Genomic DNA, 23,876 nt, shown 5'->3' with positions numbered 1-23,876 from the left:
GTGTGTGCGTGCGTGCGTGCATGTGTGTGTGAGGGTGGAGTAGATGGATGTGTCTGATTAACTTCCAGTCAGCGTTCGTGTCCGCGTAAAGGATTGTGGATGTCTGCATGTGATGGGGAGACGGCTTGTACAGCTTGTACAGATGGGCCCTTCAGAGATTTTGAAATTGTGTGTGTGTGTGTGCGCGCGTGCGTGTGTGTGTGTGTGTGTGTGCACGCACGCGTGAGTGCACGTGCATTCCCCAGAGTGAGGGTGATTGAGAGTCTAAAGACATGTCTGCTTCTAGCTTTCAATCCAAATATTACTCTGTGTGTGTGCGTGCATGTGTGCGTGTGTGGGTGCGTGCGTGCCTGCCTGCCTGCCTGCGTGCGTGAGCATACTTGCGTATTCACAATAAAGCACAAGATTCCTTTAAGCTAAAAGCGTTTTATGTATTTATGTGTGCATGGCTGCATTCATGTGAATATTCCTAATAATAAAGCACAAGACAGCTTCATGTTAAACAGTGTTTTATGTCCTGTATTAGTCCTGCGTGTGGCGTGTGCTGTGCGCGTGGTGGTGCATGTACATGTTGCATGTCTTTTTCTATATCCTCACCTCTTGTAGAGGAGGATGGCGATGACGATACATATGATGAAGACCACGGCCAGCACGGGGCCCACCACCCAGATGAGGCCTTCCTCCTCATCGATGACAGGCTGAGGGTCGACGTCGGCTGACACCACAGGGTCAGAGTAGGGGCTGGTGGCGTACATGGTCTGAGGAGAGGAAAGGAGAGTTATCGATTGCTACTTCATTCTCTGATCTGTCAACCTTTAAAGTCGGGTTATTATGCTAAACACGATTTGTCTGGTCTTTGTGTTGGACTTCTGCTGTCAGAGTTGTTATTCAAAAGGCTGTAAAAGTAGGAATCTTGCACTCCTTGCCGTTTCAGCAACTTCTTTTATATTTGATGATGTGGCGGCGTTTGGACAATTTGCATAAGGCTGACAGCAACTCTAGTTTGGCTAGCCTGGAAACGTTGCAATGTCTAAAGAAGAGTTATACGTAGTCAATAAGGCTGAATATCAAGCAAATATATACAGTTAGCAAAACAGCCATTTGTACTAGAGGTGGGGAACACTGGAAATGACTTTAGGTCAAACTGAACAAAAACGTTTGGCAGATAACTGCTCTCTCACACACACACACACACACACACACACACACACACACACACACACACAGGTTGTTATTGGGGTATTTGCGGTTGGGGTATTTGCGGTTGGGGTATTTGTCAAGCACATTTGCAGGTTTTGCACATACCCAGAATGTGTCCTCTCCGTTTACCCATCCCAACTATTAGGAGCAGTGGAGCAGTTCATAATAATCAGACTCTTTTCATTCTTTTGCAAGGCCAGTTTCATCCCGTCTCATCTCAGATCTGAATTAGCCTTTTAAAGTGCAGAATAATGTGTGGAATGTAATTGGCATTGTATTTGAACATTTGGAATTGGCTATGGTGGACGGATGATGGATGCTTGCCTATATTGCGGTCTCTAGGGACCCGAGACATCGTACCAGCAAATAGGAATAGAAATGCACAAGAGGAAGCATGAATGTGATCGCTTCATGCTCCAACGTGCACATATGTATTTTGGTTAGAGTTCACTACCCAGCCGGAAATAAAAATGTCCTCAGGGGGAGAAGCAATCGCAAGTTTGCAACTACCCATCAGAGCTCACCACTGAATGTCAAACGATACACCCTGTCCTCAGGGGATCTAAGATATTGAAAGCCTTGCATCAAGACTTCCATTTTATCTACTTCCCTGTGATCCTACGTGACACACAAACTTCAGACATCACACCCCCACCTATGCTAAATAAATGTAATTAGCAATTGTGCGTGCGTGCTCGTGTCTGAGTGTATTCCTGCTAAGTTGCAAACCGACCTGATAAAAATGAAGGGTTATATATCGCAATATCTTACATTTGTGGGCTTTGATTGAGCAATTTCACATTCAGCGGAGAGAGATAAAAGAGGGAAAAAAAGACCATGCTTGGGGGCAGAGAAAAACGCTAATCTTTGCTTTGGTGGGTAAAGTGGAGATTTCCTTCTGTCCATCATTATTGTGTCTTTTTTTAGCTCCACCTGAAGTCAGGGTTGTGTGTGTGTGAGACTGGACTGTAGCCCTCGGAGCTCATCAAATCCATCACGCTGCCTGCAGCCGCCTAATCATGCAGCTTCTTTCCGCGCGCGCGCGTGTGTAGAGACGCACAAACTGCAGCGGTGGAGATAAGGCGGACCGCACAAAGGCCGCAATTAAAGAGAAGCCCCGTTATCAACGCATTCCTGCGATTGGCTGGGGTCTCGAGAGGCCTCCCCCCTCCTGCTGCGGTGGGGGTCGGCTCGGCTGTGTTAGTCTAACAAGCGTTAGACTTTCAACAGGAAGCCTCAAAGTAACACATCCAAGCAGAGTACAAGCCCCCCGCCAAAACACACCGGGATTCTTCCTTTTGACTGTTAGTGTTAACACGCAACTTTTAGCACCAAGTGTGCATGAGACATCCTCTGACGAGGGCATAGCCGGCGGCTACACCACTCCCAGAGTGAGCTCAGCTCTGTCATTAAAGTTACTTGTGAGGATAGACAAAGGATCAAATAATCATGGGGAATACAGTTGGGGAATGACATTTTAGACACGTATAGACACAAACTAATATGATTACAGGAAGGATGGGCACGGACACACACACCCGCACGCACACACGCACGCACACTATACACACACACACACACACACACACACACACACACACACACACACACACACACACACACACACACACACACACACACACACACACACACACACACACACACACACACACACACACACACACACACACACACACAAAAAGAGCGCAATCGGCCTTACATTTTCGGACATCTCCAGAATGGCGAGCACGAAGAAAATGTACTCCTGGCCATTTTGGAGCAGCTTGTTTTCAAAGTCGCCATAGATCTTGGCATCTCCCAGGGTGAACTCTGTAGGCAGGTCTTTGAAGTAGGCAGCGATGTAGGGTTTGGGCTCCGTCTGCCTCCGGAAGCGAAGACCTCGGCTCGTCCGGTTGATCTCTTTGAGCAGCTGATGTGAGAAGAGCAAAAACGTGGACAGTTGAGAATAACCCAGAAGCACTGAACGCAACGCTCACACACGCTCGCTCGCTCACTCACTCACTCACTCACTCACTCACTCACACACACACACACACACACTCACTCACTCAAAAGGCGGACCACTAGAGACAAAAGAGCAGTTATTCTCTCTGCCTTGCACTAGGATGAAATTATGAGAATGTGTGTATTTTCAACAGGCAAGATGTACTCACCAACAGGGGCAATAATACAATATAAACAGGACCAAATTAATTATATTCATAAATCACACAGCTGCAGCTACTCTCTCTTGTAGATACAATCATATTTGTTCAAAATGGCAAGAAAAAGAACTAGGAAAAATAGAATAAAGGCGGTGTGGGAAGAAAAACATATTTTCTTTTCTCCCTTCACCCTCACTTTGATTCTGACTGATGAAACTCCAAAAACATCCCATTAGTGACAAGTGAGTGAAATAGAAATGTATGAGAAGGGACAGCGTCAGACAATGTTTTTCTTTCCTAACAGGCTGTATCTTGTCAAAAACCTACAAATAAAACTACTGTCTGCTTCAATGAAATGGCTACCAAAATAGTTTTTAAAGATCTGTCAATAACTGGGATTAAACACAGAGTGAAGTTGCAGACAGCTACAATTATACTTCAATAGTCTTATAATGCTTTGATATGCCATGCTTTGAGGGGGAACCAAGATATTAAGAGCTTCAAGACACCCATTTATCTATACCTCCACACCTGACAAGACACTGACAAAGATATCACGACCACCTATTCTAAATAAGTGTAATAGCTAATTAAAAGTATGCACTTGTGCGTGCGTGTGTGTATGCGTGTGTGGCGCAGACCGGCTTAATAAAAATGATGGCTATATTGCAGCCATCTCTCGGGTTTGTTTTGATACTCTTGAATAGTGACCTGCAAATCATACCATCTGTGTGTGTGTGTGTGTGTGTGTGTGTGTGTGTGTGTGTGTGTGTGTGTGTGCGTGCATATGCATGTGCATATGCATGTGCATGCGCATGTGCACGTGTGTGAGAGTATGTGCATGTGTGCATGTGGGTGTATGCATGCATTTGCCTGTCAGTCAAGTATGCATTGTGTGCGTGTATGCGTGTGTGCGCTGCGTGCGTGTGTGTGTGCGTGAGCATGCATGTGTGCTCTGTTTTGGCTGCGGGGCTGTCGGTGCCCCGATAATGTCTTCCATCATCTCTCCTGTCAACACAGCTAACTCTAGCTGCCCTTGGGAAAAGTTGGGAAAAGGTGAGTGCCAATATATGACAAACAAATAAATTCTAACCGAGGGTGAACTTTTGGGCGATCGGTCAAGGCTACAGACAAGAGGGCCTGGAGGCGTTCTTCTTTGGCCTTTTACGTACTACTGGGGACTTGATTTATTACGTTCATGGCAAGCTTAAGTGTAAGACAAGAATATTTCAAGTGCTCCCTTCAATGTCTTGAAATTGCAATGGGTTACAGTAACATGAATCATTAACCCATTTAGATCTGAGAACTGATTCGACAAATACAAAAATCATGATAAACCGATGTTTCTATATCAGTGGTGCTCAACCTTTTTCATGTCAAGGACCCTCAGGGACACTTAAAAACTGTAGATGTAGCCTGGACGAGCTGTGGGTTGAACCAGCGATGTTCTGATTCCCAGGCGGCCTCTCTACCAGTAGGTAGAGCTATGGTCGGCTTTAAAAAATAAATAAAGAGTCTCACACAAGGCCTCAGAGACTACTTTTAGACGGCCAGATCCATAGGCTATAGACTACACCGAATTGAACTGCCACTTATCAGGTGTCTGAAGGGAGAAGTTCCCATTTGTTCATCCGAAAGTTGTGCCACATTTCACCTAAATGCCTCCCCTGCTACAACATTTTAGGCTGCACAAGTCATGACGCATGGGATTAGTTGGGTGAATTAAAAAGTTGTCAAGTTATTTGTACCCAAGTACCGGCCAAAAACTCTGAAAGTGCAAGTGAAAGTGGACACTTTTCCAGAGATAAATTAACACTCCGTGTAGCTTTTCCCCTGAAATGGGGAGAGACACGGAGCTCTGATGCAGCTCTCCAGGTAATTACCAGACAGCCGGGGAGAGAGAGAGAGAGAGAGAGAGAGAGAGAGAGAGAGGATGAGGGGATGAGGGAGCGGGGGTTGAGTTGCAGTACACTTATTGGCTACTCCACAGCGTCCTCATTTCCATGAGAACAATGCTCTCTGCAGCCATTTGCGTCAATCAGCATGTGAGCATCACGTACTCCCTGTTCCCAACGCCCCCGTCCAACCTGGGGCTAGACTTACAGCAGATTGCCATCTATCTGTCCAACTTCTTCCATGTCAATGCTAATTGTTCCTTATTTGATCGATTAATCGATTGATTGAAATTCAGGTATCATTGCAGAACAGGATCACGTACTATATAGGATTAAGAAAATAAATAATAGCAAATAACAATGAACTGATCATTCTACTTGGCAGTTTTTGTCATCCTTTTTGGTGCACACCTTGTATTGTCTTGTTTCCTGGCAATCTTAACCACTTAAGCCCTATACTTTGTTGTAAGCATTAAAAACATTAAACGCATTTAATTCAACATCTATTTGTGTTATTTACTCATTCAGGGCGGGAACCCGTGTAAGCGTTAGGAGCATACTTCAGCTAAAATCGTTAAAATGTGGTGCAAATCTTTGAATATACTGTATATTCTTTCAGAGCGAGCGTTTTTAACTCAAAGCTTCTGGGGGGTCCCTGGAACAACATATTTTCAGATGGGGGTCGTTGGCCAATTACATATATTTTTGGGAGTCCTTGACATGAAAATGTGGAGAACGACTGACATACGAACATGGGATTTTCAAAGAACTGTGAGGATTTAGAAGATTCTTTTTTCAGGTCTAAATGGGTAAAAAACGAAATAATATATATAAAATTATCTTCCATTTTGGGTGGTTAAAACAATGTTGCCTGTTCTCTTGAACCCACCTCTTCCAAGTTCATCTCATCAGGGTTGTCCCAAGGTTTGAAGAACTTGCCTCGCTGCTTCTTCAGTGGCACCACCACAACATAGTAACCCCTGGATATGAACAAGAAACACACACAAATGATAAATTATAGGTCAGTGGGTTTTTACTGCACGGTGCACACTACATCAAAGTTCTCCATTTCCTTTTTGAAAAGTATAAGCGGCTGCTGTCCTGACCCTAAAACAAACAAAACCCACGTCAAAGTAGTCTGAATTTCAGAGTGGGCACTAGTTTATTATTAGGGGTACAAACAGTAGGCCTATGTATGTGCACCATGCTACCTACTGGACTAATATATATGGGTGGAAATGCATTAAAACAGTAGGCCTACTGTATGTACACATCCTCATGCAATTAGCCATCTATGCTCCTTTTCACTCAATTAGGGCCATTTTCCTCATGTTTTCCAACTAAGTGAGACCTGTTCAGAGAACTTCAAGCACCACTGTTGCACCTCGCCGAGTGGCCCCCCCATGAGCTAATTAGCAGTCCTCTGTGTGCACAGAAAAGAGATGGAATTAGAAGGATTTTCAACCTCCGTCGGGGTGGTTACAGAGATAATGGCTTCTGCCAGAACTTTTTCTGGGGCTTCCCGGCCAAGCTGAGCCCAAGCTAGCGTTAGCCAGGGAGGCAGCGTACGTGGCAGGCTAATGGGAAACTAATTAGCTTAAGTTTTGTCATGCAAGAGAGAGAGCCAAGTGCATCTAGCGAGATCACACAAACCCACAACGGGTTTCGTAGCACCAGTCCACTGACAGATGTTGGTGGTTGGCTGTATGACAACACCAAGCTTTGCTCAACCAGTAGGAGAGACTTTGTAAGGCTTAGCACAGACTAGTGGGCTTAGTTTGACAGGATTGTCTCAACCTGGTGGTGTGACTGAGGCGTTATAATGAGGTGTAATGACAACAGTGTTGTTTTTTGGCAGCAATTTTTAGTTTTAGTTTAGTTTAGTTTTAGTCACATTTTAGTCACCTGGAATGTTTTAATGTTAGTCTAGTTTTAGTCGACTAAATGTCATATGATTTTAGTCGACTAAATCTACAGTTGATTTTGTCGACTAAAATGTATTTTGGCGGGCCTTGATGCTGTCGTAATGACGGCATCAAGGCAAAATTGTTATATTTTGGAAAATCTATTTTTTTAATAATCTATTAGTTCAATAAATGAATGCAGCCCTGTAGGAAAGCTCAAGCCATGCAAGGAAGCGACATAAAATAATGTCCAACCCGATTAGTCTGAATAGCAGCTCAGTGATACAAGCTCCTCAATCCCATTAAAGCATTACCTTCATAATCTCATCTCAATCAGTAGGCTACAATTCTCCAGCAGACAAGGCTCTGTGTTACACTGTGTTCTAAATGTGAAAACGCTCTGTTATGCTATCATTGTAGTGTTATGCTATCATTGTAGTGTTTGATTATTTAAGTATTACATTATGTCTTTCAGCATTTTATGCTTTATTATTCAGATAGGAGAGTGATGAGAGAAGGACATCTCCCTCAAGCTGTTAGCAATGCCAATGTTTAAATCTAGGCTAAAAAGTAAAAACCCATGATCTTTTGTCCCTGCAGTACGGTTCTCCCCTAGTTTCATTGAAACCATTGTTATGTTCACCTCGTCTTGCCTGTGATTTTAAAATACTGTGCTGAGAACTGTGTTCTTTATTCTTTCTTTTCTTGATGATTTATAGCTACGTATGCACATTTTACGTGTTTATGTTTTACTGTGTTTTCTTGCCGCTATGATTTTGTGATTTTGATGCGCGTCTTTGTTGTATTTTTGCTGTGAAGTGCACAGAGACGCCTTGGGGTGATGTTGCACTATAAATCAAAATAAACTGAAACTGAAACACCTAGGGCAGAGACATGACACCAGTAACCAGTTGGAGTCCAATCCCAGCATTATGGTCAGTGAACTACGTAGTACTAGTCTAACTGCTATCCTGTTTGTTCTGTGTTGCTTTCTTCTCGTTGATCTCTTTCCCTATTCTAAAACACTTCCTAATTGTGTAATTGACCTTACACATAACATTATTTCACCCACTCTGAACTGGCTGAACCACCTCAGGCACAGGGGGGCAGTCAGACAGATATTTTGTGAAGCCACTAAGGAAATTAAAGTTCATATAATGGCCTGTTGTGGCGCTGTCATTGGACCCAGAAAAACCCATAGCCCCATAGAAGTCCATGTATTTGGGCCCAACTTCACCTAGACTGTATTACCTTAATAAACATGGTCATGAATACTTTCTTCTTCCAGTCACTAGTTTAAAGTCTCATTTCTAATGTCATAATATTCTTTTTGGAAAATTATGGTCCCATTAATTAAAAAAATGACCATAAAGTCGCGTATGTTCTGAGGGAGGTGGCTACCGTTACAGTCTATGATAGGGATTCCCCTCCCACTCGAGTCAAAATAAAAACCAACGGAGAAGAAGGGGGGAAGTCCCGCCTCGTTGTCTGGGCCAGCCAATGGCCAGCTGGACCAAAACGGATCTAGAAAGATGGCGACTTCCATTGCAAGGACTGACAGGCTTCATTTTACGTTCATGTTAGACCCGGGGAACGCTTTGTCCATATTTTTTACAGTCTATGCTCAGGCACCCTGAGTTAAATTATACAAATGTGACTAAATTTGACTGGGGGACTGCCATTGGGTTTTTTTGAAAAAAAGGTTTCTCCTCTGGTGTAAAGCTGGATTTTGCGCGATGGCAGGCTCTCAGTCAAATCTGGTTCACAAATGTGAATCAAAATGGTCATTTCCATGAGTAATTTTCTGTTCCGTTCCGTTCCGCTGCATTGCGTTGCGTTGCGTTGAGTTGAGTTGAGTTGCGTCTTTGCTACTCACCGGACTTTCTCAGTGGTCAGCACTGACGGCATCTCCACGGTCACCATGCCGTTGGTGTTGGTCTTGTTGATCACAAACGGTTTGGTCGGTAGGATGTCCGGGGCCGTCATGGTGGACACGCGGTGCTGGAGACCTCCGGCACTGTTCCCTCGGTTGGTCAGGAGGAAGGAGTACTGCGTCTCCGGCTGAAGGCCGGTGATCAGCTTCAGTGTGAGCTTCCCGTCCACCTCCACACTTTGGCCGTTGTCGTAAAGAATCTGAATAATGGGCATATATATAGGTCAGCATTAACATTCAACACATAATTAACATTGGGCATCTGTCACATTTAACTGTACGAGAAACGATCCATATAATGGAGCATGCCTTGAGTGTATATAGGGTTTGATAAGGATATAAAAAAAAGTTAACTGCGACCTACGGGCGAAATTAAGAAGTAATAATCGTGTAGAGCTAAACCTAAAGTATCATGGAGACAGAGAAGCACTCACGGTAAAGGGTTGAGCTGGATTGTAGCTGTCTGGGATCTCCCATGTTAGGAGCACTGAGGTCTTCGTGGCAGCTTTCACATGAAAGTTTTTTGCAAACACTGCTAAAAGAAAGGGGGAGCGGGTGATTTAGCCACAAAGATCAACCGACCAACAGAGACTCCACACACAGTGCTTACCTGCGAATGCTTCCCTTCATAACCAGCCTGAAATTAGTACTAAAGCAGATACTCCATTAAAATACTCCATTCTTACCTTCTGATCAACAGCATGTCTTACTTTTATTGACTGACCTTTTCTCAGCTGACAAAACAAAGGACACAGATACTTACACCATATTATTTATCTTTCTTTTTTTTAAATGATTCTTAAGGTGAGGAGACTATGGGAAGGACAAATAGTCCTGGTGGTTTGTACCGAGTCCTTTAGCGGATCCGATTTCCCCTTTCACCTTCTGCCATTTGAGGACGCTCGCAGGGGACGTTGCTGTTGTTTCGAAAGAATCTGGCAGTGGTAGAAGAATTCTGAGTAAGGTGGAGGGGCTAAAAGGGGTTTGAGGAATGGTCCTACCTTGATCCAAAGGCTGTGTCCTGAATTGGACACTTGGGCTATAGGGGCCGGAGCCCTTGCTGGTGAAGGCGCACATTTTGATATCGTAAGTGGTGTCGGCCTTAAGGCTGTCCAGGATGACGGTGGACTCTGGGGCGGTGATGAAGAGTTCCGATGGACTGCGAGGACTGTTGATATCCTTGTATTGCAGTGCATATTTCACAATGACGCCGTTGCGCTCCGGCAACAAAAGGGGTCTCCAGCTAACCTGGATGGTGGTCGTGGTGGCGCCCTCGGCCATGATGCTCTGAGGGTAGCCGCTTGGCACGTCCTCGTTGGTGCTGACCTCCTTCACGGTCTCTTCGCCGAAGCCCACCTTGTTCCGCGCCGACAGGCGGAAGGTGTACGAGGCCCCCTTGTGGATCTCTTTGGTAGTGTAGTGGTTCTCGCGCTCTGGGAACTCGATGACGGTCAGTGGGTCCACGTCTTTGCGGCCGAAGCGGAGGCGGTAGCCTTGCAGGGGTCCGTGGCTCAATGCGGGGGGGTGCCATTGGAGGAGGGCTGTGCCCATGTTGGTGGTGCTGACCATGAGACGAGGCTTATCGGGAACTATATGGCAACATCAATGGAGAGAAAAAGGCATTGTTACAGTTATGGAGAGCATTGTTACAGTTATGGAGGGCATTGTTACAGTTATGGAGGACATTGTTACAGTTATGGAGGACATTGTTACAGTTATGGAGGGCATTGCCGCTTCCAGAGTATCTGTGAGGCAACTTGGTGGAAACGTGTTCCGTCCATTAGTGCAGTGCTTCTCAACGCTCTTCATTTCATCTAACCCCAGTTTGATATGTATTAGGCCAGTCGTTTCCAAGCGTTTTTTTAGCTCAAGACCCAACAGAGAAATTAGACGTTTGCCTGGGACCCAAACTAGTAAAAACAGTAGATCTACAAGGTCACAACACAGAGTTTTTTTATTCAGTATTTTGAAAAATGTTTGAATTATTTTTAATTGATGAAAAGTTGTGGTTTTCTTTTATAACTTTGTCTTTTGAAATAATCTTCAAATCCAGAGGATTCTCAAATTTGTCATTTGTACACTCTCTGAGTGTACACTGAATGAATGAATGAATAATTTATTTCGATCTTTCAGAGAGACATTACACATAAAGCAGTTATTTTAAGGTGATCGAAAAGGCATAGGCGGAAGCTTATAGCTCCTATCCTTATCTCTGAGTTATAGCTGGGGGGGACCCCCTGGACCCCAAGTTGAGAACCAGTGCATTAATGAAATCCACATCCGAGTGATCTGAGCCAACTGTCAACAACTAATAATTATAACTAAGATAAGTTTGTGGGAAACAAAGGCCTTATCATTGGTCAAATAAGGTAAGGAACACAATGATCATCAACAATGGTGATGCCACCATTGTTGCACCCGGCAGAAAGAAACAGCCGTCATGCTGTGTGTTTATACATATTGAAAGAAACGATCATAATAGCTATGATGATAATCTCTCTCATGTCCACCTCAAACCTCACTACTAGTGTCTGTACACCTGCAGGCAGATGCAGCATCAAAGCATTTTGTGACAATAAAGATAAATCACACAATTTCTGCATTATGAACATACCCCCAGCAGGTATTCCTGACTTGCCAACAGGATTTTCTCACAAAAGGAGGCCAGTGAGACTTGGAACAGCTTGCACAGGATCCCCCCCCGCCCCCTTCCCCCTTCCCCTTTATTTTCTTCAATTCATTTTTTCCCCCTCTTAACCCATGTGAGCATTCCAGTATCAGAGCAGTAGCTGAGAGGGATTACAATAGTTGTCATAAATGAGACCCGCAATTAGCCGCATTCACACTTTAATAGCCATCAAGGGGAAAGGTTCGTCTAGCCATTTCTTTCTCTCTCTCTCCGCCGGGTGCAATTTCACAGCTTCAGACGACAAATGCATTTTTGGGGGGGGAGGGGTAGATCACAAAGTACATTAGCAGAGGAGCTATAGGAGATTTGTCAACGGTGACAGTTGCTTTACCTGCGCCAGTGGTTGTGATCAGCTTGGGCTTGCTACGAGCCCCATCGCCTTTTGTCGTGTAGGCTGCTACGGCAACAGAATATGTAGTTTCTGCCTGCAACTCAGCGATGACCATTTCCTGTGGAAGAACACACATTTTAGTCAGCACAGACACTAGTTATAGTTGTTTCGCGGGTTATTCAATCAAGCAGGGGGCGGGGTTAGGAATAGGATGCCAAGAGCAACCGAAAAATACACTGTGAGCAGTAATGCAATTGTGATGAATAAATAAGCGGCAAATGCAGTTTTGTCTATCGACAACTGCAGCTGAACACAACCGTTTAATGTTGGATTTCATTGTATTCTTTGAACAAGCTCAGTTAATAGAATAGAACAATTATGCCATTCCTTCTATGCCATTTGCGATAAACACTGCTGTTAGAAGGAGCCGTTGCAAATAATGGTCATGAGCAGAGGACGCTGAAGACAGACATGCAAGTTCATGCAGGGGTTGGAATTAGGGCTGGGCAATATATTGATATAGTACCAGCAAAGGTCAACACTCTCAACCCGCCATATCACAATATCCCAAATCCCTGATTTACCATCTGGGATTTGGGATATTGTTGCCAGGCTGAAAGTGTTGACCTTTGCTGGTTTTAATGACTTTAATGCCTCATTTTATACTTTCGGAAATGGTCAACAGCAAAAAAAAATAGCCAATCTACAAGCTCACATCGCAACCCATTATGAGCTCATTGTACATCAGCTACATTTTATATTGTAATCACGATAAGATACTATCGTCACACTATCGATAACTGAGGCATTTGGTCAAAAATATTGTTATAATATTAGATCGTTTCCATAATATCACCCAGCCCTAGTTGGACGTCGGGGAGGAGGTATCTCTTATCTACTTACATGTTCAGCTGACTCATCATATTCCCACTGATTACCATGTAACAATATGGAGAGAAGAGAGACACAGACATAAGGCCAAGTACTGTACATACTGTACCAGTCACTGGTGAGTAAGAATAAGGGCTGTGTTTTGGGGAATATCACCCTGTTCAATAAATGTGCTGAACATCAGAAATCATACAGGTAATCATAGCCTAATCATTGTTACCACGGTGATAATGTGGCATGCATGATGAATGTGTAACCAGTCACATTATTACAGCTGACAAAATACACCGTAGTAACAGTTAATAAATGTATAAAGCATTAATGCCTATACTGTGTGGCATATGTTTAGCCCTGCTAAGTGGGGCTAAAGAAGACACAATGGCGACTGGTCCGCCATTTGATCCCAAATACGTAAGATATTATCACTGTCAGGCAGAAACCTTGTATCTCTGTGTTTTTTGTGAATTAATGCTCTATACAAAAGTAGCAAAATAGCTAGATTCATGCTCCCCAGAAGATGAATCCAGCTGATCTGGCACATTTTCCAATTGCACACAAAATATCTCAACACTTAACCCATTCTGACCGGGCACCCATTTTGGTGTTAGCATCATGTTATGCTTTAGCTATTGAAAAATAGCAGATCTACAAGCTCATAGCGCGCCACCGAGTGGCGCACTACGAGCTTGTAGGTCTGCTATTTTTGAAAAATCGAAGAGCGACTGACATTTTTAGAATCTGATCTCAGGTCAGAATGGGTTAATCAGACCAGTGTGTGTCCAGTGGAAACCTCGTATGAATCTGATCTCAGGTCAGAATGGGTTAAATGGGCGGATTTCCATGAAACGTGCTGAGCACATACTGTACAGTTCATGATCCCTGAAGGATTAACCCTATTGATTTTGGTGACTCCCCTGGCCTTTCCTTGAGTGCCACCCTTAGAACAAAAAGGCACTTTGCCATAATTGAAAAACTCAATTATGGCATGACGACGACAATCTAAAATGTTCACGGCTCACACAGCCGGACTGTGTAGCTATTGCTACTACCTGGGCTTTTAGCCTCTTCCCTTTTCAGCTGTATTGTCTGTATCAGAGAACTTGTGAAGGTTATAGACCCAGAGAGTGAGAGACGAAAGCGAGATAAGACAGAGTGGCTGTGTATGTGAGAGATAGAGAGAGAGAGGGAGGGAGAGGGAGAGAGGTGGCTGGTTGGCTGGGGTGGGTGCTTTACCTGAGCTTCATCGATCAAGGTGTCCTTGATGACTGGCTGTCCCATGGGCTCCCCATTAACCATCCTGACATAGTGCACCTGGTACCCTCGTATCTGACCGTGCTGCTTGGTGGGCACCGGCGAGCGCCAGATGACTTTAATTGACGAGGAGTTGACAGCCTCCACCTCAACTTTACGAGGTGGCCCGCTGGGAACTGGATGGGGACATCATGGAATAAGAGGAAAAAAAGGTCAAAATTATAGTGAACCCCCTCTCCTTTTTTAAATGCCTGGCCAAATCCAGAGCAAAACGCTGATGTAGGGGGGTTAAAAAAAAGAAGAAAAATCTACAAAAGTGCTGGCAGACTGCAATGTGCACCGTATAACACCAATATTTCAACAATGGCAAGGAAGAAGAAAAACAACGCCAAAAAAACAGGTCTGACCACTGACATGGGTAGAGTGGATTAAAAAAAGAAAAAAAAACATAAAAATGCATTTCATCAAAATAGAAAAGGGAAGCCAAAAATTGGCGCTTCAAATGTTTTGAAGCACAGCAAGAGTTTTGGCTATGGGGCGGGGAAAAATGGATAAAAATGATTGTATTCTTCTATCATAAAGCAGAGAAAAAATATAAAAAAATGGCCTTCAAAAAATTCCTTCCATGTTATGTCATTCCCACTGTCCAGAGTGTTGCTCATTGTAAAAAAGAAAAAACAGGGAAAAGTGTTGAGGAAAATATCTTTCAAAAAAGTTTGCAGACAGAATTTGATAGAAAAATGACAGTTGGGACTGGAAGTCAGAGGCCTGTTGTGCTTCAGTGCAGGTCAAAATGCCAATGTGAGTATTAAAAAAAGGGAAAAAAGCCAAGAAAAATATGCTTTAAAAAGTCATAGTTTCTATATTAAAAAATAAAGCATAGTCCAGGTTAGTAAAACTGGGCTAAAAAACATGGCCAGTTCTATTAGAAGCAGGTAGAGGCAGAGGGGTTATAAAAGAAAAAGAAGAAGATTGTAGATTGTGAGTGGCAAAAGAGGGGGAGGTTAGTGTTAGAAGGGGGTAGTTTTAGAAGGGTTGCAGCTTTAGAAGGGTTGCAGCTGGGGGCAGTGCTTTGTCGAACACATACCATCCTCCTCTGTGCGGACGAGCTGTGCCAAGCTCTCCGGTCCTTCCCCAACGTCCGTGTGAGCAGTGACAGTCACGCGGTATTCCGTCCATTTTTCCAAGTTTTCCAAAAGGTACTGGGAGCTTTCCGGAGGGATGTCGAAGATTTGCTGAGTGGACGTGTCCTCCCCTTCGGTGATGGCGTACTGCACCGTGTATTTGGTTATGATTCCGTTTTGTAACTCCATAGTGGGTGGCCGCCAACTTACCAGAATAGTGGTGGAGCTGGGGCTATGGCACCTGACGTCCTGAGGTGGGCCTGATGGCTCTGTTTGGCCGTTCAGTGTTTTGGGGTGGGGCAGCAAGGATTGTTTGGTTTGTTTGTTCGATCGGGTCATTCGTAGAGCGGGATTGTGTTTTAGGGGAGTTTCACAGTGTTGGTTGTGATTGGGATGATGGGTGGTAGACACGACCAAACAAAGGAAGGGGGGAAAAGGGAAATAAAAATAACACAAAATAAGGACAAAGAACGGGGACTTATGTGGACAAAAATGGTATTTAAAGTCAATGAAATAATCACAAATAAAGAGGAAACCACACCAAATTAAGAACACGGTTGATGTATGAATGGATGAATGAGGAGTGGCATGAGCATGGACAGCTTGACATTATGTAACCTACCTTTGAAAAAACAAAACAAAAAACATCCCCTAACACATTATTGGACTTGGACTACAATAAACCAGTACTGTTCAACATTAGATTGGGTAATAAGAATTATGATGAATTTGGCAAGCAGTTACCATCAATCCAAAAACATAAAGGTTGATGTATCAACTAGTTCAAAGAAGAAAATGTTGTATTGGTCACCAACCTTTCCGAAGCCTGTTGGTTTGTGGTAAAAGCCTGATTGTACAGAGAACTTCCCAAGGAGACATGACTGATTTATTCAATTTTGACAACGTTGGCATGCAAACACTTTTATGTTCTTGTTTTTGCAAGAAAGGTACGATTTAATTTACCTCTGAACATACAGTACATCCGGGCAAATTCTGAACTTCCGATCTTATATACCTACCTACGGCATCTTTCAGAGACCTCAGATTTACTTTAGATGTGCAACAACCATATACGGTTACACTAATGATTTGAAGCGAATCCACTTCAGAGAGATCAAAACAAAATAAATGTAATGTATCCACTTTCATCTCTTAATCCATAACTCAATTTGCAATTTGCCAGTTTCCATATTTGATAAACCTGAGGTCTTTTGGGGGGCGGGAATTTCCCTAATTTCAAAGACAATACTTGCTTTGAGCTTTCTACGATATATTATTTATTCCACAATCACACATTGTATGATTTACAAAGTGGTTCAAAGGACTGATGTCAATTAAGGAAACGGAAAATCCCTTTGACCTCAACATGAGTGTTTAGTGGCCATGTTTAGCCGCATAGAAAGCTCAGTCTCAATATGCTAATTATCTATTTTGGCTGACGTGTGGTGTCAGGAGACAAGGTTTCCTAGACCAAACTTGCCCTTCTGCTAATCAAAAGACGGACAGTTTGGATAAAGCGGAGATGGGGAATCATATGAATAATTCAAGGCTCCATTATTGGCTTCAGCCAAGAATGTTTTTGCACAACAATGGTGGAGGAGGAGGAGATGATTCTGTAACCTTGCCACCTGACTTCACAGGAAAGCCTCCGTGTATACACACACTACTGCCCATGCAACCATTTCAAAGTCAATACTGCATGGTCAGCTCGACTTAGAAAACACTTAATCGCTAAACCAAATATACAAAGAAAAATGCTCATTTTTCAAATGCACCTGCGGCCTTTTTGTTTTAATCTTTTCTTCTATTTATTTTTGCCTGAGACAATATTATCTTCACTTCACCAAACATTTAATACGTATATAGAAGCATGGAGTGCAGTGAGGAAATTAGGGATGCATTTGAAAACGTGAGCATTCGTTTACTCCCCACCGTTTCTTTTTTCCCCCCTATTTTTGCTAAGTGTATAAAGCTAGGGCTTAGATAAAGAAGAGGACCTACGTGTTTGGGGGGTGTCTGCAGAGATGTCATTGGTGTACGCTCCCACTCCGTGTTTACTACGCGCAGCTAGTTGGAAAGTATACGTGGTGAAAGGCTTCAAGTCCTTCAATAGGTAGGTGGTGGTGGGCTCGAAACTGATGCGTTTCTGTGGACAAAGTTTCACACACACACACACACACACACACACACACACACACACACACACACACACACACACACACACACACACACACACACAAAAGAAAAAGATATAACACAACAGTTTAAAGATATCCAATCTCAACATGAGTGAAAGGGCCAATTATTGTAGATGTTTATTTTGTTTGTGCCAGATTCGGGTGTGATTTTGCACTTATGTTTAAATTAACATGATTTAAACCCAAACAACGTTGCCAGAGGGTTGCGTCAACTGCCTGGAAGTAGGCTACTCAAAATGAAATTCAGTGCGTGTGCTGTGATTGTCTCGGCGAGCTGTGAATTGTTCTTATGTGGCGAAACCCACTTATCTGGCGCTCAAAGGCGCAAACAAAGGCTATTTTAAAAACAAATTAGCTGCATGTTCTTTTTTTGTACCAGTGTCGTCAAGGGAATAACATAAATATAATATCAACAGAGTCACTAGACTAAAATAAATAGTTACCTCCTCCTTGTCATCTCCCTTCTTGTACAAAAGTTCATATCCTATGATTTGATTGTCCTGTCCGGTCTGTGCCGGGGCCACCCATGACAGCAAGATACTTGTTTCTGATTTGGCTTCTCCTCTGAAGTCGGTTGGTTGAGATGGAACTGGAACGCAGAGCGAGAGACTCATTACTCTATATCTTGCATTATTCATTATATTCCAGCGGTACAAACACTAAAACTTGGCTTAGTTGGCTATAACTATTCCACTATATACAAATAGTTATTTCAAATGGCCATTTGCATTTGCTAGCCGGTCATTTCAAATGCAGGAAGGAATAGGAATATAGTAAGCAGTAAATGCAAACAGATTACAGGGATAGCGCAGACTGAATCGTGTGTGAATGCTACACAAGTAGTAATAAACAGTCAACAGTGAGGAGGCCTAATTGAGTGATTGCATGGAAGGACCTTTCTTAATTTAAATTAAATCTTTCTTAAACAAGTAAATCAACCAATAGAAGCGGCCTTAGAAATTCACTTGTTGACCGATTGTTCAAATGCAGAAACAAATTAATATGTTGTTAATAATTAAGTGAGCTTGTTCAACACGTCATTAACCACATAAACCCTACTCGGGGTCCCCCAGGGCTCTGCTCATTTGTTTCCCTCTCAACACCAAATCTCTTGCCGAAAACAGGCGATCTAAGTCTGCTATACCCACACACACACACACACACACACACACACACACACACACACACACACACACACACACACACACACACACACACACACACACACACACACACACACACACACACACACACACACACACACACACACACACACACACACACACACACACACACACACACACACACACACACACACACACACACACACACACACACACACACACACACACACACACACACACAATGGTTCATGTGGTTAAGAAAACAATTTCAACGACAACAAAGCAATAAACAGCTCTCTCACCTCCGGTCTTGGCGATGATCTGAAGGTCAGGCGAGAGTGGTCCGTCGCCCACTGAGGTGTAGGCCAAGACCTTGATGTAGTAAGTCTTGTTGGGGATGAGGCCCTGGATGGTGAGGAAGTTGGCTCCCCGGACGATCTGCTTCTCCCAGAGGTTGACGTGCAGGCTGGAGTCCATGGTGTAGTATACGCGGTACCCCATGATCTGCCCGTTGGCCTCCTCCGGCTCGTCCCAGTGGATGACGGCCGTGGTGGCGCTCATCATGCGACCTCTGACCTGCCGCGGCGCCGTGCTGGGCGCCTGCTCGGCCGTCTTGGCCTCGATGCCCTCGCTGGGCGGCCCGCGGCCGATGTTGTTCACCGCCACCACCCGGAACTCGTAGTCGGAGTACGGGCTGAGGCCGCCCACGCTGTAGCGGGTGGTGGCCACGCCGTCGATCTCCTTGTACATGTCCTCCGAGTACTTGGACTTGTGCTGGATGATGTAATAGGACACGGGTTCGGGGTTGCCGGAGTCCCACGTCAGCGTTATGCTGGTGGCCGTGCGTTCCGTCACCACGGGGATGCCGGGTGCCTTTGGCAACGCTGGGATAAGGAAAAACATTAATGAGCATCAACAAATTATACATTGACCCCAAGACCTATTCTATAAATGCCTTCTAAACGAACACTTTCAATATTTTTCAAAAATGCAAAAACTATTTGCAGATAAACAAGCTCACAGTGCTGTGAGCTTGTATATCTGCTGTTTTTGGATAGCCAATGAATAAAAATAAAAAAAGACAGATGCTTTCCCGGTTTTAATGGGAAAGACGAAGAATGCAAAATTAACCAACAAGAAATTTCAAAAAAATGTTTCTTCCAGTGAAGGGTAGTGTTGCCACGACGACAGTGTGACGGCACATCATGACGTCAATGGAATGTCAGAACAGGTCAGCTCCATATATGGGGATCTAAGGGTGGCAGCGGCGGCAGTGTCTTGAGTGTACAGGGTTTGATGAGGGCCTTAATTGTCTGGCCTGTTGAGAACTCTAGTTTTTGACGGTGTAACCCTAAGGTATATACAGGGGGATTGTTCCTTTAACTGTGTTGGCGGGCTGCGGCTGGGACGAGGAGTATTATGGGATATCTTGTGTAGTTTCTGTTCTGGTGTGCAGGGAAGCGGTTGCATTATTGAGAGGAAGAGAGATATTACTTTGTTTGTTCACCACGGAGATTGGATACAGAATTAGAACCCTGGCTGATCACGTTTGTCCTTTTGAATTATTATTTTGTTTATTAAATCACCAGTTCTGCAACACGGACTCCTTTTCCTTGACAGCATGGCAATAAAGCATAAGGATTATTCCGGAGAGTAGAGACACGGTGGTTATAACGGCTGCCGGCATAACTTTGGGGCAGGCACGGCTAGAGTTGAAATGGACAGGTATCAGTCAAAAGGTAGACGTTGAAGAGGAAGGATGGATGTCACGAGACCTGGGCACAATATGTGACGTGACGTGACAAATTGAGTGACAAAATTGAGTGTGACATGCATGACGTGACAAAAACGCAAGGTTTCAACGAAAGGGACTATTCCTGACCTAGATTCGGGAGCAGATGCAGAGAGATATCCTACAGACTCAACCTGTGACCTGTAATCTGGGACCCATCTGGTCTCGCCCATAACCTGATTAGATACAGTCCAGTACAGAATCTCTAACACTCTCTAAGGAACTCCTTGGATCTAGAGATTCTCCTGTCACCAAAGATACCGCTTAGATCTTGGGGTATAGCATTGAATTCAGTTTCCGAATTTCACTAAATCCGACGCTGCTGAGCTACTGTGTGTTCATCTGTGGGTACTCCCACTGTTTACCGCTTTAATAATTTAGCAGGTAAGTTTATTGCTTTAATTCCACCACACCAGTGGCACACAGCGAAAGATATCAGGGCAATATATTGTCTTTATATGCCATGTGAAGCGCTCTACTGGGGGAGATAGCTGCCAGGCGCTGTTATATTGTGACTAATATCTCTCTGTTATGTCTATGTAAAAAAAAAGAGAGAAGCTGAGCGTGTGTGCGTGACTCCCTCTACAACAAGGGGAAGGGGGGGGGTTGGGGCTTTGGGGGGGGGGGACAGCCAGGCACCAATCTGGGATATCTTTCTGGTATGCCGCTGCTGTAGATATGATTACACACAGATAAGTAGCTCTCCTACAGCGAGCACCAAACAATGCCCACTGCACTCCACCACACACACACACACACACACACACACACACACACACACACACACACGTGCACACGCACACACACACACGCACCTCTGTCGCTGACAGAAATGGTGGAGCTGTAGCTCGGTTATAGCGTTCTCAAGCTGGAAGATAAGCACTTCACTATTATTCTCTATCTGTCATCTGAGGCTGGTGCCAGGGCTAGTCCGTAGCTTTAGTTTAAGGAACCCTCTGTAGATGACTTATCACAGCAGGGGCCATGGGGAGGTAAATAACGTTACCGGTTATTCGTCTTTTAACAGCATTGCCAGCAGCAGATATCCTGTTGAATATATCTTTTTTTGTCTATTTGTTCATTTGTTTTCCCATTGTCATTGGAAATATTTCAAAGACCTTGCACACACAAAGCAAGCACATCTCCACAGTCTTTCCCAAACATAGTGTGACCCTTACTGCTGGCCTGCTTGAAGTGCCTAATAAATCTAATAAATATGGTGAAGCAGCTTTCTACTTCTACGGGCTGACGGCCTGGAATAAACTCCCAATGCACCTTAGACTGGCAAACCCTGTAGACATTTTTAAAACACAGCTTAAATGTCCACTTCACCACTTTTCAACCTACAGTATCTTCATATAATAGGTCCTCACTAATAATCATGATAAAATGCCCAAAAAAATAATTTCTACTCAGTCTGTGTCTCATAGGAGGGATGTGGGCAGTTCAGCAAAAAAGATGGTGCCATTTTATCATGATTATTAGTGAGGACCTATTATATGAAGACAGGTTGAAACGTTGTAGTGGTTCTTTAAGACCCACTTTTTCAACCTTTTATTTGACTGAGCTTTTTACCTTTAATTTTTTCGACTCACTGTTCTGCCTATATTTCACTGCCTTTGTAATGCTTAATGTAATGTGACTTTTCATTGACCTTGCTTTATTTATTTTTTCTTTGACTGTGCTTCGATATTTATGTTGTTTGATATGTTTAGCTTTCTTGTACTTTTGTTTTGTAAAGCCCTTTGCGCTGCACTCGTGTCATGAAAGGTGCTCTACAAATAAAGTTTATTGTTATTATTAAATATCACAGTGTGACCTTGCAGATTGGATGTAGATGTTACTTACTTTTTGTAAGTTTGTGTGTTATGGAGAAACTAATTCCTCTTTAGAGTCTCAAGCTAGAGACAAGATTAGGAAACCCAGGTAGCACACAAAGCGCCAGCACAGACGGTTTGAACCAGTGCCATCATTTCAGTCATGCATACCTTTGACGGTTATCTGAGCCACGGCCTCTATCACCCCCAGGGTCGACATGGCCACACAGGTGTAGTTGGCCGACTGTCGGACGTCGGTGAGCTCCAGCACGTTCCGCCCGATGGGCATGTCGTCCTCGGGCGTCAGGTCCTCTGCTCCGAGCATCCACTTCACGTATGGCATGGGAGAGCCCACCGCCACGCACGTGATGTTGACGCTGCCGCCCGGCATGATCTCGTTGTCTGTGGGCGGAATGGAGAATCTAGGGGGCACTCGACGCACTGTGAAAGAAAAAGGGTGGTTTGAGAATCAAAACATCAAGGAGAATGGGTGTAGACTGTCCACAAAGTAATGATAAAAAAGGAAAGAAATATTGTAAATAAAAATGATGGTGAAACGCATACCCTACACAGCAAAGACATTGGTATTCATTATGTATCCTTAGCATAGCCATAGACAATTAAAAGGTGGTGCATACATGGGGAAATTGGAATTGGATCGAAGGATAAAAAACTTTTTTTTCCCGGATGCCTACGATCTCGTTGGTGAAAATAGCACAGACAGAATCACCACCATGCGCATGTTACTGCGTCATCATCACCATCGGTACAGAGAAGTAGGACATCACAAAGGTATACTGGAGGAGAGTCCACAGCATTACCGAGTCGCAACGTGCAGATTAGTTAATGCTGCGCACTTCCACCTGATGTGAATTAATGTGCCGACACACATTTTCACATCCAACATAATACATACGGTAGATAATCCTGACAAGGGGAGTGCTCAGAAGAGCTACGGTATGTTCGTCAGATCCAACCCGAAGAAATGATATACCAAAATGTTCTTTAACCACTTAAACCCTATACTTTTTACCTCGTCAGCTTGTAGAGCGGATATTTTCACAGAATCTTCACATATTTTGACAGAATATTAGCCTTTTTTTTTTTTTGCAGAATGTTCACCTATTACGAAGGCCCAGAGTAGGCACACAATAGGGTTCACGTGGTTAAAATATAAAATCAAAATGAACATATACAGCCTACTGTATAATAGCCTGTGATAGAGAAACACAAAATAACATTAACATCCATAATGCACATGGATGGATTCAAAGCTTTAGGGGGGTGGAGGGGGGTGGCGCAACATCATGGCGCAACATCATGCACAAAAGAACATAGCCAACATCCTGGGGCGACCATTATGGATAATCGATGAGGGAGGCCAGGGCACTGCAAAATCCTGAGTGTTACTGTAACTCGTATGGTTCAATTTGTACACTCTGTGAGTTACATTAACACTGAGGATTGTTCAGTCTGCAAGGGCCAAAGAAACAGGAACACAAGCACAAGGGAAAAAAACACAGCAACTTAACAAACATAAGGTAAAAAGGAAGGGTCAGAGA

At 43.8% G+C, this 23,876-nt stretch overlaps 1 protein-coding gene across 21 annotated transcripts in view; it reads right to left on the bottom strand.

Annotated features, from left to right (window-relative positions):
- LOC308335689 (receptor-type tyrosine-protein phosphatase delta) overlaps window positions 1–23,876 on the bottom strand; it is a 313,079-nt gene that overhangs the window by 48,018 nt on the left and 241,185 nt on the right. For 12 of the 21 annotated variants that reach the window (XM_080792822.1, XM_080792824.1, XM_080792838.1 and 9 more), the window contains 14 exons: window positions 22,486–22,755; window positions 19,008–19,589; window positions 18,025–18,170; window positions 17,385–17,529; window positions 15,347–15,652; window positions 14,242–14,435; window positions 13,021–13,047; window positions 12,118–12,235; window positions 10,099–10,686; window positions 9,532–9,632; window positions 9,041–9,297; window positions 6,150–6,240; window positions 2,921–3,130; window positions 598–758 (listed from right to left, as the gene is read on the bottom strand). In XM_080792822.1, the coding sequence (XP_080648948.1) occupies window positions 598–758; window positions 2,921–3,130; window positions 6,150–6,240; window positions 9,041–9,297; window positions 9,532–9,632; window positions 10,099–10,686; window positions 12,118–12,235; window positions 13,021–13,047; window positions 14,242–14,435; window positions 15,347–15,652; window positions 17,385–17,529; window positions 18,025–18,170; window positions 19,008–19,589; window positions 22,486–22,755 (3,196 nt within the window). The remainder of the gene's footprint in view (window positions 1–597; window positions 759–2,920; window positions 3,131–6,149; window positions 6,241–9,040; window positions 9,298–9,531; window positions 9,633–10,098; window positions 10,687–12,117; window positions 12,236–13,020; window positions 13,048–14,241; window positions 14,436–15,346; window positions 15,653–17,384; window positions 17,530–18,024; window positions 18,171–19,007; window positions 19,590–22,485; window positions 22,756–23,876) is intronic. The other 9 variants (XM_080792839.1, XM_080792826.1, XM_080792827.1 and 6 more) reach the window with 2 other exon arrangements.

Source organism: Protomyctophum bolini (genome assembly GCF_963924005.1).
Source record: "Protomyctophum bolini genome assembly, chromosome: 20".
NCBI lineage: Eukaryota > Metazoa > Chordata > Actinopteri > Myctophiformes > Myctophidae > Protomyctophum > Protomyctophum bolini.
Note: the sequence above shows the minus strand (reverse complement) of the source record. Positions and strands in the feature narration are given on the sequence as shown.